Source organism: Cryptomeria japonica, chromosome 4, assembly GCF_030272615.1.
Source record: "Cryptomeria japonica chromosome 4, Sugi_1.0, whole genome shotgun sequence".
Taxonomy (NCBI): domain Eukaryota; kingdom Viridiplantae; phylum Streptophyta; class Pinopsida; order Cupressales; family Cupressaceae; genus Cryptomeria; species Cryptomeria japonica.
In genome coordinates, this window is record NC_081408.1 from 670,054,650 (window position 1) to 670,073,598 (window position 18,949).

Here is an 18,949-nt window from a genome sequence, read left to right on the forward strand (position 1 = left end):
TCCATCTCCATATCTATCTCTATCCACTATCTCTATCTCCTGACTCCTCTCTCATTGTTTGTCTCTTCTCCCTTGATCTCTCCTTTCTATCCTTACCTATCCATCTTTATGTCTCTTTATATTGTAAACATAACATGAGCATGTTTATAATAGGCTCTAATTATTGAACTTCCATGTCTTTTCAGCGTAACCATTGCACACCAAGGTGCAATTGCTAGTCATATCTCTATTGAGACTTTTGCTACACAAACAACAAGATGTAATATACAAATGTATGAAAAAAAAATAGATTAAATTTTTTCCTAATTAACCTTCCATACCTCTTTGGTGTACACAACATACACCAACATACACCAAGGTGCAATTGCTAGTAAATAAATTGAACAGTGTAAATATCAAAACGTTAATTCAACTGCTGTCACATTCATTGGTAGGCGCTGAGGTACTGCGTCCTTTCCCTTATTCATCGCATGAATGAAAAATAGACAATCTGTATATACCATATACAGTAACTATAAGTATCTATTTATTTTCTGTCGGCTTTGGCACGGTTAAAGTTGCAGAGCAACTTGCAATTTGCACCAGAGCTGAAAACCCTCGCAGTCATGGCGATAGTAAACAACAACGTAGAAATCGCTGGTTTAGAAGATGGGTTTTCAGCCCACAAGCTTTTCACGCAGGGATACTCGTATACTTATGATGACCTCATTTTTCTCCCCGGATATATCGATTTTGCTACCGAGTCTGTGGATTTATCTACGCGTCTTACGAAAAATATAGTTTTAAGAACACCGTGTGTGTCTTCTCCGATGGACACAGTCACAGAAACTTCAATGGCAGTAGCCATGGCTGCCCTTGGCGGAATAGGCTTCATTCATTACAACAATCATCCAGAAGAACAGGCCGAGCTTGTAAAAAAAGCGAAAAAATCCCGACTAGGGTTTGTTGCTGATCCGGTCTGCTTTAAACCCTCGGACAGCGTTAAAAAGATCGACGCTTTTAGAGAAACGCAAGGGTTTTCATGTGCACTGGTTACGGAAACAGGGGCCGTGGGGTCCCAGCTCTTAGGAATTGTTACAGAAACGAACTTAGCTTTTGATGCCGATGCGTCTATTGTTGGGAAAGTAATGATGACAGATGTGGTTACGGCACGGGAAGGTTTAAGTTTTGAAGAGGCTGCAAGTATTCTAGTTGATAAGGAATTGGATCATCTTCCTCTTGTTGATGAAAATGGGTATGTCGTAGAGCTTTTGTCGAGGAATGATGTGGAAAGAATTAGGCGGAATCCTGCGTTGGGGAGTCCTTCTGTTGGAGCTGATGGGAAGATACTCGTTGGGGCAGCCATTGGGACTAGAGACTCTGATAAGGAAAGGCTTCGGCTGCTTGTGGATGCTGGTGTGAATGCCATTATTTTGGATAGCTCACAGGTAAGAGAAGTTTTCAAATCCGAGAGAATCATACATATATAAATTTTGAATTGGTGAATTATGCTACTGGGCAAGCTTCCGCTTAGCTTCCATGACCCACTTTGCGCCATATCCATTCAGAACTAGACCCTAGCTATTTTGGCGAGATGACAGTTGGGATTCTGGCACATCAAAATATATTACCTGACTTCAACACTTACTCAAGTTTCCCAGGGATTTGGAGTCGGAGCGCCAAGTTGTAAGGCCCATGCTTTTATCACTTGAGCTGATCCTAGTTGGCAAAGAGTTATGGATTTTCAGAAGTTTTGAGTTTGTGTTGGTTTTTTTCCCTCTTTGTTTTGGGTAAATATTTTTTTGTAAAGGGAAACTACAATAAAAAGCATCTGCGGACTGCTATAGATTACAATCGAGTTCCTGGTAAATGCAAATTCAAACCAAAACACTAAACTAGGATGCTATGGGAAGAAGCACTTCACATTTTTTTTCAACCTTCAAGGGAGATTTTTAAACTAGCTCAGTGTTGAACATGCTACTGTGAAATTTGGGCTTGAATTACTTTACTAGCAAATGGAAAAGAGTAAATCCAATCCACCCATGGCTTCATAAACTGCAGGCAATCTATGTCCTAACGACCTTTGAACTATATGTTTATAAGCCAAAAATAGGTTTTTGTTTGAATAAAAAAATAAAGATGTCTGATCAAGAGTTTCTACGATTTTTCTGCCTAGACGGCATTCTGTCCTTATTATCTTTCCCATCTGCAGCATTTGACTAAATCGAAGCATTAGTATTCTACACTAGGAGGAAATCAAAGTTCTGCCAAGTTTCTTGGAGAAAACCGAGTCTTCTTTTTAAATATTTCAAAACCTGGTACACCTTTCAATGTATCCTGTAGTCGTTATACAACCTTCTTGCTACATATCCACTGGAGTTATGGTCCACTTTTTGTAGTGAGGGTTATTTGGATCCATTTCTTATTAATTCTTCCATTAACATTTTCCACAACGCCTAGGAATTGTTTGGTAAAAAATCTCTAACCTTTCCATTTCATCAAAACTCCTAGAAGAATTTTGGGGAGTCTTTTGAATCAAAATCGAGTTTTGAAATTTGGTCATTGTTAATTTCTTTAAGATTTAATGTCAAATGTGGGTAACTCCTAAAAGAAAGATGAGACCTCATTTTCAAGTGCTCATACCAAACTGATTCAACAATTGATTAGCCATTAATTTTGTTTGTTACTCACAGGGGGATTCCATTTACCAGAGAGATATGTTGGCTTATGTCAAGAAGGCTTACCCTGGATTGGATGTTATTGCTGGAAATGTGGTCACTACTTACCAGGCCAAGAATTTGATAGATGCAGGGGCGGATGCACTCAGAGTTGGGATGGGCTCAGGTTCAATATGCACCACACAAGAAGTCTGTGCTGTTGGAAGAGGACAGGTAATTCAAAGTCATTTTATGTTTCATCATTCGTGTCAATAGTCACATCTAGATTCATTTTTCTGGCTGGTAAATTTGTAAACAATGGCACCATTTTTTGTTTGGTAAACTGGTAAGCACACTCACTGGGAACTGCATTTGCCAAGCTTGATACAACATGGCTAAAAAGCCCTATTATGTTTGGGGTTGTCTATAGGTTCCCCACCCTCAAAAACACAATAAGGATAAAATGTATAATATGTCACATATAATTTAAATCACAACCACCATTAATAAAAATGTACTTCAATTATTTCGATGGATCACATATGCTTTGACAAAGCTTCTAACTTGGTAATTGGCACACAATGGAAGTTTGTTTCCCTACTGCTGCTCAAATGATCATTGAAGCACCACTGCTGCTCTATAAGAGCCACCATTGTAAAGTCTAATTCAGTTCTGCAACATAATCCTGCTACGAAGTTTGAAGTATGAGACAAGCTGGGAGGATGCCGGCAAATTTTGGCCAACACAAACTTGCAAAATGAACTCACCAAGGCCCATTTTGTGCACAGAAAGAGACCGCATTTGTTAAGAACCTTTCCAAAACAATTTTGTGCCTCCTGTTGTACCCACTTTTGCATACATATCTGACAGGATAGTCAACACTACAGTATCTGACAAAATATGCTTTCGGTTATATTCTGATGGAGTATGCAAACAATGCAAACAATAGTTGCCGATTCTGGCTTAACAGTTATACATATTGTATTCATGTCTATCATGGTCCATTCTCAAGAGATAGCTCTAAAAAATAAAATGTGCTTATCATAAATAGTTCTAAAAAATAAAATAACTCACAAGTTCTTAACTAAATAAAAATAGTTCTTTAAATAAAAATAAAGTAAACAGTATAAATAAAGTAAAATAATATATAAATAGGTCTAAAGTAAAATAAAATAATTCAAAACTGACATCTCTTGGCTTTTTTAAGATAAATGTATTTATGATATATATACTATTCATTAATCAGTGGAAACCCCTTAGAAGATACTGATAAAGATTTTGCCATAGCCTTTTCATGATACTGTTATAAGTTTATTTATTTAATAGCTTGATCATTGTAGTTATCCATTTCTTATGTTATTTAGGGAATCATGCAGTGGTAAGAGTTATCTTCTAGTTATAACTTTGGGACTTAAAAGTATGTATCTTGTTCCTAATGTAAGAGCCAGTGATAAATCTTCCCCATCTATATGGTGTGCATGCTATGCTTACGGTGTAACCCAGCCAGCCAGAGATCTTCCTTTGATCACTTGTAGTCTGAATTTTAGCAGTAAGCAATATTATTTGAAGTGCATTTAAGCTGTATGTAACAATGGAGTTTTAAGTTAGCGAACAAAACAGAGATGTTTCCCAAAAGTTAAAAATGTAACATTAAAGATACATGTTGAAAATATTCTCCAGAATTTTATAATATTGAAGCAGGATCTTTACATTTTCTGTTTGCTTTGAGTTCTGTGTAAACTGTAAAGCCTTTAGATCATCGATAGTCCCTTATTTAGCTTTTTTGAATTGGTTCAGGCAACAGCAGTCTACAAGGTTGCATCTGTTGCGATGGAGAGAGGGATTCCTGTCATTGCTGATGGTGGGATTGCAAATTCAGGACACATTGTGAAGGCCTTGACATTGGGTGCATCTACTGTTATGATGGGTAGCTTTCTTGCTGGTTCGGAGGAGGCTCCCGGTAATTATTTTATTCAGGTAAGCTTTGATTTGCATTCACGCATTGTTTTCTAGTCAATATCTGGACAATCTTCTGTATCTACTTTAGAAATGGCTTCAGTTTAACTTTATATGTACTCTACCTTCAACCAACCCTGCCAAACTAAAGCATAATTGAAAGAAACAATGTCTTCCCAAGTTATGGGGACAGGGGGATGGGGTTTTGAGGATGGCAATTTGTTTTTCCTGATTTTGGGAATGGGTATTAAAATAATATAAAAACATAAATTAAAAAAAAGTTAAACAAATAAATAAGAAAATATTAGAGAATTATTTCCAGCAATGTAGGATTCCAGAAAATATTAGAGAATTATTTCCATGTCTGTCGTCAAAAACGAGGACAAAGAATGGCCAAAAGGAATAAAAGTTCCTGATATTGTGAACAAGTGTCAAACAAATTGCCTACAGCGATTATCACCCTTGCAGGTTGCGGACAAAGATTTGTTGCCTGTCAGCAGTGATAATTACTAGACACCACTAAGCATGCAATAGTTTTTACGGGTTGTTATAGTTCATTTTAGAGGGAAAAAGTCCCTAATATTTTAAAACCCTTAATTTTTTTCCTTAAATAAATTTCTTTCCAATAATGGCAAGCTTCCATCTTTTCAAATTTTAGGGTGAATTGAAATGAATTAAAGCTTTTTTTCTAAGTTCACATGATTTTGAATTTTATTTATTGAAATGTGGTGAATCCTGCGAGACAAGCTGTGACTATAGAATCCCCAAATTTGATGGCACTGAAAACTAGAGATAAAAAGAGGTGATACATGTCATATCTAACTGGAAGACATTATTGACAACAATCTCCTTCACCTTCTTCCCTTGCTTTGTTTTAGATTAGTTCTATCTATCTCAATCTAAGTTGCAAATTGGAATTGGAATCAGAATCGGGTACGTGGGTATGGTATGGTGGTTCGTCAATTGTTTTTTGGGAGGTTGGGTACAGCTGTACAAAAATAATAAATAATATATTAATTTATTAAAAATATATAAAATCATTAATATATAAATATTTAGAGCCCTAATTTATTTTATTTTGGTCGGTAATAAGAGTTTTTTATTATATTGAAAAATAGAAAATACATTGTCAAGTATAGATAAACAACTAACCATCCAAACCACCCAGCAAAACATTCAGTTTCAACCACCCAGGCTAAACCAGAAACCACAAACAAAAACCACCACCCAAAACCGTCACCCCCAAACCCCCCTTACATACTATCTGAGCTAAAAAAAATTGCTCGTTACATTGACAGCATTCATAGTCCAGACTAACACAACACTTGAGCATATTCTATTTTCTCAGATTACAAAAAATTTAGGGTTAAACCCTGACAAAAAACCAAAACACAGAGGCCATTAACTTTAAAAAATTTACTGGATGCTACCCGGAGTCATTTTGATGACTTGTTCAGCTCCCATCACCCGCTTTCTCGGCCGCAACCGTCTGCCCTCCAGCAATCTCACCTCTTCGTGTGCCTGTTGCAGAACTTCCTCAATCTCCATTAAATCCACAAATACTTTTAAGGCTTCCCACCTCCTTCTTGCCTCCTCTCTGCAATGTGCCTTTACACCATCATCTTGCCACCTTACAAAGGGTACACAATTCACAGGGACCGCTTGATGAAAATTTTCAATTCCTTCACAAATATCAAACCCGGCACCAGGAACTGTCCACTCAATGATCGAGTCCATTCCCAAGAGGAATTCCTTGGGTACAATCGCTTTCATCACCCTTGTAACAGGTTCCAGTGTGCTTTCCAAGTCTAATCCCCACGCCATGATAAGGGAATAGACATTCATTTTCGTTCTGTACCTGTGGCTCACCACTCCAAACCTCTCTCCCAAGAGCAGCTTCACACACTCCAACAACCTCTCATCCTTGTACAAGAACCAATTCTTCAACCGCCTTTCCGTTACAGGTCCAAGGAAAGGATGTTGTTTATAACTAGGATAATGTATGGGTTCGGATTGCCTTAAGGCAACATCCGAACCCACTTAGGACTGGGCCCTATCCTAAAGGGTAACGTGCCCCAAGGTTAAGCCCAGCCCTATCCTAAAACCCACGCCTCAATAAATATTGGCGCCAAAATTGAAGGAGGCCGACTTGCAAATAAAAGTTAAAGATGCATATAAATGAAGGACACTTTGCAAGTCAGATACATTCATTCACTCAGTGAATTAGCTCTACATGGAAAAGTGCGAACTTGCTCTTGGAGGGTGCGAAATTGTCCAGACTTATGCGAACTAAGTTCTAGAGGACAAAGGCAATTTTGGTGCAGACTTGAAGAGGTTAGAAGTGCAGATCTGTCATTCAAGAAGGATTCAGATTTGTCAAGGAAGCTAAGTATTGTACTTGTGCTATCAAGAGAATATATAATCTGACCTGAGGGTCTTTAATGCTGGGTTTTTCCTCCTTGGAGGTCTTCCCAGGGTATTTGTGTTTGTCTCTTGTTTACTTCCTTCATTTCTGATTGTACTGAATTATGACTTACTAAATACTACAAATCTGATTACAATCTAGGGCATAATTAAAGGATATAAATCTGATTAACAATCCTAGGGTATAAAAATTACATGGTATCAGAGCCAAGGTGTCACTAACTTTTGATTTTAGCAAATCATTTGTTGCATATAGCTGCTGTTTGTTAATAGGTTAAAATGTCAGGTTTGAAGGCTGAAGATAGACTTGAGGGAGCCATTGATTTTGCTGCTTGGAAAGTCCGTATTCTATTGATCCGTGAAGAGAATGATTTGCTGAAATTTGTGGAAGAAGAAAGGCTGTCTCCTCCAGAAGATGCTGAAGAGCTGAAACAGTTCAAGAAAGATTCCCTCAAAGCTAGGAGGATCATAATTGAGTCCGTCAAGAATCATCTTGTCACTGTCATATCAAAGTTTGTGTCTGCTAGGGAAATGTTCAAACACTTGGAAGGGATGTATGAAGTCAACAACCTCAGCAGGGCCCTTGCTCTAAGACAACAACTTCTTCACATGAAAATGAAAGAAGAAGACTCAATCATAGCCTACTTCATGAAGATCAATGAACTAAAGGACAAGCTAAGCACTCTTGATTGCCAAATCTCAGATAAAGATCTTGTTATGATTGCATTAAATGGTCTACCTGATGAATGGGAACCATTCATTCGTAGCATTGGTGGAAGAGCTGATCGTCCCAACTTTGAGCGTCTTCAATCTGATTGCATCGAAGAGGAATCTCGAATTGAGGTAAGAGGAAAACTCACGAAGTCTCACAAAGATAATCATGTTCTCTTAACTAAAACTAGGAAAGGTGGTCATTGGAAGAAAGAAAAGAGAAGCAAAGATTTTAGATCCTCCTCCTATGATCCAAGGAAGAAGTCAAGAGATTCCTCTCACATTCGTTGCTTCAGATGTGATAAGTATGGTCACTATGCCAGAAATTGTTAGAATGATCCAAAGGAAAGGGAAGTCAACTTAAATGAAGTTGTCGAACAAAGTGAAGATTATCTTCTTATCTCTGCTCTAGCCAGCAATGTTCCTACGGATAGCAATACGTGGATACTTGATAGTGGTGCCTCCAGACACATCTCAGGTTTTCGTGAGCATCTCTCAGATCTGATTGAAAAGGACACCAACCTTCATGTAGCAATCGGTGATGATGCTCGATACTCGGTAAAAGGTTCTGGTACTACCTCTTTAAAACTAGATTCTGGTATTTCCTTACAACTCGGTGATATTCTCTTTGTACTTGGTATTAAAAGAAATCTTATTTCCATTTCTGCCTTAGAAGATAAGGGTTTACAAATAGCATTTTCTGAAGGGAAAGTACTCGCTTGGCCTAAGAAATCTAATTTCAAATCTGCTCGTATTATTGGAAATAGATGTGATAGTTTATATAAGCTTGCAGCTAATCCAATTCAGGCTGTCATTCATGAGACCCCTGAATCATGCAAGCTATGGCATAGAAGATTGGGACACTTACACTTTCAAGCTCTTCCCACTCTCGGTAAAATGGTTAAAGGTATGCCTAAACTCAGTTTATCTCATGATGATGCTTGTAAAGGTTGTGCAATGGGTAAGAATGTAAAGAATCCTTTTCATAAAAGCGATAGTAGGGCTAAAGAAAGGTTAGAACTTATTCATTCAGATTTATGTGGTCCTATGTCTATAGCATCTCCTAGCGGTTTCTTATATTATGTTATCTTCATAGATGATTTCTCTAGGAAAACATGGATCTATTTTCTTAAATCTAAAGAGTCTGAAGAAGTCCTAAACAGATTTAATTCAAAGCCTTAGTTGAAAATACTACAGGAAATCGAATTAAATGTTTGAGGTTTGACAATGGAGGTGAATACACCTCAAGTAGTTTTTATGACTTTTGTGTTAAAGCAGGAATTAAGAGGGAGTTTTGCGTTCCCTACCATCCTTAGCAAAATGGAGTTGCTGAAAGAAAGAACAGGACCATTGTTGAAGCTGCAAGAGCCATGATCCATGATCAAGACTTGCAACCTTTTCTATGGGCGGAAGCATCCAAAACAACAGTTTATATTCAGAATAGATGTCCTCATCGCGCCCTAAAGGATGTGACTCGTGAAGAAGCCTTTATAGGAATCAAACTTGACATCAGTCACCTAAGGATATTCGGGAGCCCGGTGTATGTTCATGTGCCTAAAGAAAAATGAACCAAGTTGGATCCATCTGGAAAGAAAGGCATCTTAGTGGGATACATCGAATCTTCCAAAGCCTTCAGGATCTACATTCCAGGTCAAAGCTATGTTGAGGTAAGTAGAGATGTAACCTTTGAAGAAGATATTGCTTTCAAAAGATCTAAAGGTTCATTATCCAACAATAATGATATGGTGATTGAAAATCAAGATTCAATAGTTGATGCTAACACTGAGATACAGGAGGAGTCAACTGAACTTCCAGATCAGGAAGTTCAGAATGACCCATCAGAATCTATGCACTCTACCGATATACCTCAGGATATTGTGGTCTGCAAGAAGAGACCACTTTGGGTTAGAAACACGATTCAAGATTCTGAAGCATTTGCTGCTCCCAGAGGAACTTTTAGAGATAGCAAGAGATTCCAAAATCATGCCAACTACATTTCTGTGATGTGCAATATCATTGAGTCTGAACCTCACAATGTCGAAGAAGCTATGTCCCATCATGCTTGGAAATTAGCCATGGATGAAGAATATGGGTCTATCATCAAGAGTGATGTCTGGGACATTGTACCCAGACCCAAAGGTAAGTCTGTTGTTTCCTCTAAATGGTTGTTTAAAATTAAACATAATGCTGATGGTAGTATTGAAAAATATAAAGCTAGGTTTGTAGCTCGTGGTTTTTCTCAAAAAGAAGGAATAGATTATGAAGAAACTTTTGCCCCTGTTGCTAGATATACTTCTATTAGATCTATAATAGCTATTGTTGCAGCCAAAGGTTGGGAGCTGCATCAAATGGACGTTAAGACAGCCTTCCTCAATGGTGTCATTGAGGAGGAAGTCTATATTGAGCAACCAGAAGGTTACGTAATCCATAAAAGAGATTCTCATATTTGTAGGTTGAAGAAAGCCTTATATGGGCTCAAACAGGCTCCTCATGCTTGGTATGAAAGAATTGATAAGTACTTACTAAGCTTAGGATTTTGCAAGAATGATGCTGATGCTAACATTTACTTGAAAGTTTATAATGATGAGATGCTTATTTTAGTTTTGTATGTGGATGATTTATTTCTCACTGGTGAAAGTAAATTAATCATAAGATGTAAGAAGGAATTAGCCTCAGAATTTGAAATGAAGGATTTAGGTCTAATGCATTACTTTCTAGGGTTAGAAGTATGGCAAAGATCCAATGAAATTTTTCTAAGTCAAGGAAAATACACTATTTATATTTTGAAAAGATTTAGAATGATAGATTGTAAACCTATGCATACTCCTATGGAATCTAACTTAAAGGTTAAGTGTTTCTGCAGCTAACTCTGATTTTGCAGATCCATCTGAGTACAGGCAGTTGATTGGTTCCTTGATGTACCTAGTCAATACTAAGCCAGATATCTGTTATGCTGTGAATGCTCTCAGTCAGTTCATGAGCTTACCTAAACTTGTTCACCTGGTTGCTGCCAAGCACATTCTAAGATACCTACGTGGCACGATTGGTTATGGGCTGAAGTATTCACTTAATACCTCGATTCTCTTGGAAGGCTACTCAGATTCAGATTGGGCAGGAAGTGTCAAGGACAGGAAAAGTACTTCAGGTATCTGCTTCAACTTGGGCTCTGCAGTGATCTCTTGGGCATGTAGAAAGCAATCTTCGGTAGCATTAAGCACTGCAGAAGCTGAGTACATTGCCGCATCTGTTGCATCCAAAGAAGCAGTATGGCTTCGCAAGCTCCTTGTTGGATTATTTGGTCAAGCTAGTGGTCCTACCACCATTCATTGTGATAATCAAAGTTGTATAAAGATGTCAGTAAATCTCGTATTCCATGATCGATCCAAACATGTGGAAACACACTATCATTTCATTCGGGACATGGTGCAAAGAGGCGCCATTCATCTAAAGTTCATTAGCACAAATGAACAGATTGCGGACATCCTTACCAAACCTTTATCCAGAGTGAAGTTCGAATACTTCAGAGACAGACTTGGTGTTGCGGAAAACGGAACCTTGATTGAGAGGGAGCTTCAATCTCAGTGACTCTACCTGCAGCACTTTGAATCATTCTTTGCTTGTGTGCAAAAATGAATTGTGTCCAATCTATGCTTGTGTGCTAGATGGATAATTGTAATTATGTAAAGACCCACTTGTGTATTACACTTTCTATGCTTGTGTGCTATGTGGAAGATGTAATTCTATGCTTGTGTGCTAGATCCATTCTATGCTTGTGTGCTAGATGGAACTCTAAAGGTTCAGATTATGTATTCTCTTCTTCCCTAGTTAAGAGGGAGTGTTGTTTATAACTAGGATAATGTATGGGTTCGGATTGCCTTAAGGCAACATCTGAACCCACTTAGGATTGGACCCTATCCTAAAGGGTAACGTGCCCCAAGGTTAAGCCCAGCCCTATCCTAAAACCCACGCCTCAATAAATATTGGCGCCAAAATTGAAGGAGGCCGACTTGCAAATAAAAGTTAAAGATGCATATAAATGAAGGACACTTTGCAAGTCAAATACATTCATTCACTCAGCGAATTAGCTCTACATGGAAAAGTGCGAACTTGCTCTTGGAGGGTGCAAAATTGTCCAGACTTATGCGAACTAAGTTCTAGAGGACAAAGGCAATTTTGGTGCAGACTTGAAGAGGTTAGAAGTGCAGATCTGTCATTCAAGAAGGATTCAGATTTGTCAAGGAAGCTAAGTATTGTACTTGTGCTATCAAGAGAATATATAATCTGACCTGAGGGTCTTTAATGCTGGATTTTTCCTCCTTGGAGGTTTTCCTAGGGTATTTGTGTTTGTCTTTTGTTTACTTCCTTCATTTCTGATTGTACTGAATTATGACTTACTAAATACTACAAATCTGATTACAATCTAGGGCATAATTAAAGGATATAAATCTGATTAACAATCCTAGGGTATAAAAATTACAAAGGACACAATTGTTTCTTCGTTTTCAGGGTGAAATTGGCCTCCACGACTCTCTGTATCTACAGTGCTACCACCTTACTCCCACCGAAACCTGTAGAAAACTACACTCCAGTGCTAAGGAAAATTTGGGAGACACATAAATGAGAAATGGCTCAGGCTAACATAAAAAACACAGATGTTAGACTTCCACATAAATGCACTGTACAAACAACCCTTCACCGCCCATCTCAATGCATTTATCAGGTGTTTGCATGCATTTCAAAAAGAGATCATAAATGCATGTACATAAATGCACCGTACTTGTCATCAAATCTTTAAACATCCTCTTCCAAGGTAAGAAATCTAAAATCTTCTAACTTCATTTCACCAACTTTGTCAAACGATAAAGCCCAATTAGATAGTTTATCTGCTTCCATATTTCCTGTTCTTCTGACATGGCTAATTCTAAAATCTTCAAAGGTTGCCAACTCCTCTACTATAGTAGAGATCAAATTTTGAAGGTGCCATGCATCAATGTTACCCTTCATTATTGCTTGAACAATTATCAATAAATCCCCTTCTAAATGAATGCTAGGAATATCTAACCTCTTACCAAGTCTTACCGCTTCCAATGCTGCAGATGCTTCCGCATTGTTATTCGTCCCAATCTCCAATCTCTTTGCCCCCATCGCCAAAATGTTGCAATCCCAATCCCTAGCAATAAAGCCAACACCTGACAGTCCTGGATTCCCTTTCGAAGCTCCATTGAAGTTGATCTTTCACCAACCCTCTGAGGGTCTCTCCCAGGCTACAATCTTACCCTCCAAAGGAGCTGGATTAACCCAACAAGCCCTAAAAATTATTATAAAGATATTATATTAAAATTATTTTTGAACATATAAAAAATTAATAATAAATATTGACAAAATCATAGCAAGATAGGAATATCATATCAAATATAGATAAAACTACTTTTCAAAATTTCTAATATAGGTATCCTTCAATAATAATAAATAATATTTTGAATTTAACAATAAATATTAAATAATGTTAAACTTAATAGATAACCAATTTAATAATAATTAACATAATTTAATATAAATAATTACGCCGAAGGCGTTTCTTTATTTGAACTGGACGACCCGCCTTCTCCAATCGACGGTTTACAATGCCTCGTAAGCTTGCAAGACGATTGAATACATCATAACCATCTATTTTTATCGCCGGTTTTTTTTTGGTTCGCATCCACCACTGCACTGTCCATTCGCCAATTTTTTTGGGCTCTGACAATTGCAACGGAAACAATGTTTAAATTTATGAAGAGTGACATTCAATCTATTCAGTCATACAGTCCTCTATTACATTTATGAAATGGACTGTATGACTGAATGATAGACCAAAAGATAGACCAAAAACTCCCTCTTTGACCTTTTCACACCTCTTCGGTGTACCGATTGTACACCAAGGTGCAATTGCTAGTATATAATTAACAAGTATTTTATATTCCAATAAATCAAGTTTAGTAAACAATAATCTTCATTTGTAATAATTAATAAAATTAATATTTATTTAAAAATATATTAATTTTTTTAAAAATCAGATAATGAAAAAAGGTATTAAATAAAATGGTCTAATTCTTTTGATTAAATAAAATTCTAATAAATTAAAAACTGTCTGTATATTATCTCCCATGACCCTAATGTAATGGTAATGAAATATTAAATTAAAAACCTCAAATGAAATGGTTGTTAAGGTTGTACTAAGGCTTTGGGCTTGTCCCATGTATGTCCAAGGTTCAACTCTTGCCGGCTGGATTTAACTGGCTGCTAGGCTGTTTGAGCCTGCTTGGTCGTCCGTAGGGGACTAGTTGAAAAAATACCAGTGTTCCACCGACGTTGGGGATGCGGGGACGGGGGGATGGGTTTCCGAGACGGGGGACCAAGGGCCTAAGTTTGGTGACGGTGGGGGGTGGGGGGGGGGGGTTTGGTGCTGATATAGTTATACATATACATATAGTACTTGAAAAACTAGTTTTGAAAAGATGTATGACAGTATAACAGTATAAGAATTACATTTCAAATGAAACTATAGGAAATTTGAAATACTAAATCTAAATACAAAGATTTCTTCAATGATAATTGCTAATTGCTAATTGCTAAATAAAATTTGACAAATGAAATTGTCAAATTGGAGATTTCTATTATATCGAAAAAGGAAAATATGAATATCTGATGCCATTGCAAAGTCTATAAAGATGATTACATGATTCATCATTACAATGAGTAGCCAAATACAAATACTAATAGCAATAGCATTACAAAAGAGACTAGAGTCAAAGACAAAATGACAAAACTCAAAATTTAGTTGGGGAAAGGGTGGGGCCCACATCCAGTTAGGGTTACCCCCCAACCCCCCAAAATGAAAAATGTCACTTTTTAAAAAAGTTTTAATTTTAAAACTTGCATTTCACGTGTGGCAACGGGAGACGTTTGGGCGGCTCCCTGTCCCTCCAGAAACACCCCCGGGAGACGTCCTCAAGTCTATGTCTCCCAAGGAGACTTGAGGACGTCTCCTTGGTAGACGCGGAGACGTCTCCCCGTCTCTGGCGGTGCTTTGGTGGTGGTGGCGGGATGACAGGGGACCCGTCCCGGAGACGTTGCCGTCTCCGAGACATGGCCAAAAAGGGGGGGGGGACGCCCCCCGTGGAACACTGAAAAATACACAACCAATGCTGAGAGAGAGGGGGGGGTGAATCAGTAGTGGAGAGTTTATAAAACCTCTAACAAACTTGAATCCACATGAAAAGTAAATATAAGAATGCAAGCTAAGCACATAGACAGACATAAATTTTTCTTGTGGAAAACCCTTTCGGATAAAACCACGGCACAATAATCCAATAATCTCTTCAATATCTTAACATGGGTACCAACCCAGATTACAAAAAAACTTCAGAAGGGCACGGAGCCTTTACTCAGCACCAACTGAGAATAGTAACCATACCAACACTTTTTGACAGCACCAACTCTCTTACAAACGGATATATTTAAAAAACAAAAAACTACAGAACTTTTAACAGCCCCTGCATCTTTCTATTGTTAATTTTCTCTTTAGAAATCTATACACAGTGGTACTATCTTCTTAGAATAATGCTCATGGAACTGTAATCTCTTATATCTTCTTGTGATCGCTTCATGCTCCAGGTATCCACAAAATAAATTTTTAATTATTTTTCAGCCCGACTCATAATGATTTCTGTCAAGAATGATGCAGTACCTTTACCCAGCCGCACAACACATCACAAAGCTTATCTCAGTTAATTTAACTTAACGTCTCTGCAGTCCTGTTCGCACAGAATAAATGCAGCGAACTTGGTCAATTCTTTTTCCAAAAAGAAACTCGACTTCCATTTTTAAAAAATATGACTTCTATCTTCTGAAGAATGTTCCAGAAACACGATATATCAAAAGTCAGAGACACCTCACATACAAGTAGGAAACGTCTCAGCTCCAAAAAAGAAATTTAACGTATTCCCACTTTTCAAACACCCAGCCGACCCCAAAGTTGGAGCACTTTTCAAATTTTTGAACAGTCGCTAAAATATGTTTTTTCTAAAAAAATGAATGCGCCAAAAATAGCCGATACCAGAGATCACATTAGAAATTCTACGAACTCCTCCCAGGCATCTGAAATTAAATTCACTCATTCAATTCAAAAGTCCCTTTAATTTACTCCACTCAACCATGAACACCCTTTTTAAAAAAAATTATACATATATGCCGTAAAAAGAACATATATGCTCAACCTGAGTTCAACGCACTTCCCAGAAAATGGAAATTGTGCATAGTAAGTTCTTACGGCACCACTAAGAGTCAATACAGTATACGATATGCAGAAAAAAAAACATAACTCTGAGAGTAATAGTTCTTGACAGCTGGAATGCACAGCCAATACGATATCAATTTGAAACGGACACACACAGCCGGAAATTTAGAGCACGTTACAAAGTCGTGAGAATATGAGGCTGCCGTAGGAAATTCAGAATCTTTTCGTTCAGAATAAAAACATAATCCTCCACTTCATGAGCATGCATATCGACATTTAAAACTTTCGGTTACAAACTCCCTTAATAGAGAATTAGGAACCATATACAGTAGCTTCAAACAATATTCTAACATCGTGACCTGTGCTGCATTAATATTCAAACATGGCATCGTATGCCTAAGATAGCGTCTCTTCCACAAAAAGATTTGAAAGGAATTGACTTGAAAGGAATAGGCCCCACAACATGCTTACGTGGCAACAAGGAATATTCAACATATGACTTGTTAGAAAAATCTGATGTGGAAGTTGATAAGGACAACATAGCATCCACTAGGCAGAAGCATACAAACAGGGATCGTAAGCAACTGAGCTAGCAGCTTAAGCTGTTCAACTAGCTTAATAAAAAAACAAGGTATGTACTCAGCATCTTTACAGACACAGACATCAATGACAAAAAAAAGTTCAACACTAGTCTCGCCTCAACTCGCCCCTTCGTGACCCCAACCTGGCAATAAAAAATTAAGCTCAAGGCAAGGTCTGGCGGGAATTGTTGGGTTGAGATGCGGGGATACCTCAGCATTAAAAATAAAATAAAATTTAGACTCTTAAATATAACACTCGAATAAATTAAAAACGACATTGGAAATCAATTTACATGGTTAATGTAATATTCCAAAGTTAATAGCGAAAAAATTATCTAACTATTTTCTTCCAATTAGGTGTGAAGTATGTATAAAGGATAATGTTAAATTAAAATAATTTTTTTAGTGTTAATAGGGTTCGTAGGAAGTCTCGCTTCTCTTCCCGTCACTCAGAACTCCTGTTACGGACTGGAAAGGCAGATGATTCAAATGCTTCTTCTTGAGATAGATTTAGAATGAGATATCTGACGACGAGTTTTGAGGTGACAATGTTCAGGGAGAAAAAGAAACCCTTCAAATATTTGTGCTTGCAGTTGAAACATGCAGAATTTCGAGTTACGAACCTCCATTTTGTTGTGGAATTGGTCAGATTTGATGTGTAAAACTAAAAAATTTTTCGAGCAAAGAAAATTCATAACCTAATCAAATCCATAGACAATTCAAACCAAGATCTGATTCCGGGACGTTTTTACTCGGAATCAGCTTGTAAATGCAACAATTTGGTTACCTAGATCTCAATCATATGTCATGATCATAATATTGCAAAAATTAATAGAACACAATATTTTAATATTCTATTTATTAATAGGATTGATCATTACAAAGAGTTTCATCTCCTTAGATAGATATTGGAGAAGAGACCACCCAAATGGATAAACCTTACACAACACACTAAAAAGCAAACTGAAAAAATAGAAAGAAATCACTTGCCACTAAGGTGGTTTTATGATCTTTTGGTATGTATCGCCCCGGATGGATATCCACCGAACGAGAAACTCCATAAGCCTTATCTTTTAATAATTTAATATTATTCTAATACCGCCTTTAAGGCTTACTTCATTGAAAGCAAAACATCACAAACTAAAAACACCTTGAACCATGAATATGCCATTCTTTAGAAGCTTTTCTTTGAAAACAGACCATATGCTAGGTAGAACTCCATCAAGCTGCCACGTACCTTCGTAAAGGTGTAGCTCCCGAGTTCTCAGGTTACTGTTGAAAATGTAGCTAGGTCGTATCCCTTGATTGGGCTGACCTAGCTTGGTAAATTTTAATGTGGCCTTCGGCCTTAAAATTTATTGTTTAACTGGGCCTATTTGGGCACACCTCATGTGTAACGTGTAAATTCAATAGGTCAGGACCTATTAATATGTAACTTGTAAAGTGTTATTGGTCAGGTCCTAACCAATGTAACTTGTGATATTGGTCTGACCCTATAATGGCGAATGTGACTTGTGAATTTGTAATTTGGCGCCAAAGCCGACCTAGGCATAAGGGTTAAGGGCATGTATATAAAGGAAGTGAATATATATCAAGCATCACATCTCTGCTACATATGCGAATTATGTAATTGTGGTCTGCACAAGATAAGCAGCGAATCTGATTCTTTCAGTCAGCGAAATTGTCTTCGAGCTGGGCGAACATCCTCCTAGGTCTGCCGAGCCTGCCCCAAGGCTGCCGAACCTGCTCCAAAGTTGCTAAACCTACTTCAGGCTGTGCTACATCTGTTCTAGGGCAAGCAAACTCCCTCACATGATCTGCAATCAACAATCTGGGCAATTGTTCAAGTCTGACCTGAACTGTGATTCAGATAAGTTCTTTGTATGCCCTAGAAGGGCAGTATTGTAATCTGCTGCTATATCTAATCTAATCAGATCCAAGATCTTTGGTTGCTGGGTTTTTCCTCCAAGAGGGAGGTTTTCCCAGGGTACATGTGTGTTATGCGTATGATTTACTTTGCATTTTGATTTTCTGTTCTATACTGCTAATCTGATCACTAAGAACTAACAATTACCACCTCTTCGAACTCTTGAATCATATTTCTCCCGAACCTTTGGACAACAATCCATGTTAAGCTTCTTCATTGAACTCCATCAAGTTGTCTTTTAACCCTCGTAAGGGTATGATTCCCATGATCATAGACTCCCAAGCTAACTAGGCAACCAGCCATTTTGAGTTTTATCCATGTTGGACTCCTCCTCTTCAAAGTGTGGGCTTCTTAAGATACATGCAATTCATTTGACATCGTAATATTTCCAGGCTCTGTTGGAAATGCATTAGGAGGATCTTCAGCAAGGTGACAA

General features: G+C 37.7%; 1 protein-coding gene across 1 annotated transcript in view; it reads left to right on the top strand.

Moving 5' to 3' along the window:
- The first annotated feature begins 426 nt into the window (after window positions 1-426).
- Window positions 427-18,949, top strand: part of LOC131042701 (inosine-5'-monophosphate dehydrogenase 2) — a 35,520-nt gene continuing 16,997 nt past the window's right edge. Inside the window, exons 1-3 of the mRNA XM_057976027.2 lie at window positions 427-1,427; window positions 2,673-2,870; window positions 4,434-4,613. Of these exons, the coding sequence (XP_057832010.2) occupies window positions 606-1,427; window positions 2,673-2,870; window positions 4,434-4,613 (1,200 nt within the window). The 5' untranslated portion in view covers window positions 427-605. The remainder of the gene's footprint in view (window positions 1,428-2,672; window positions 2,871-4,433; window positions 4,614-18,949) is intronic.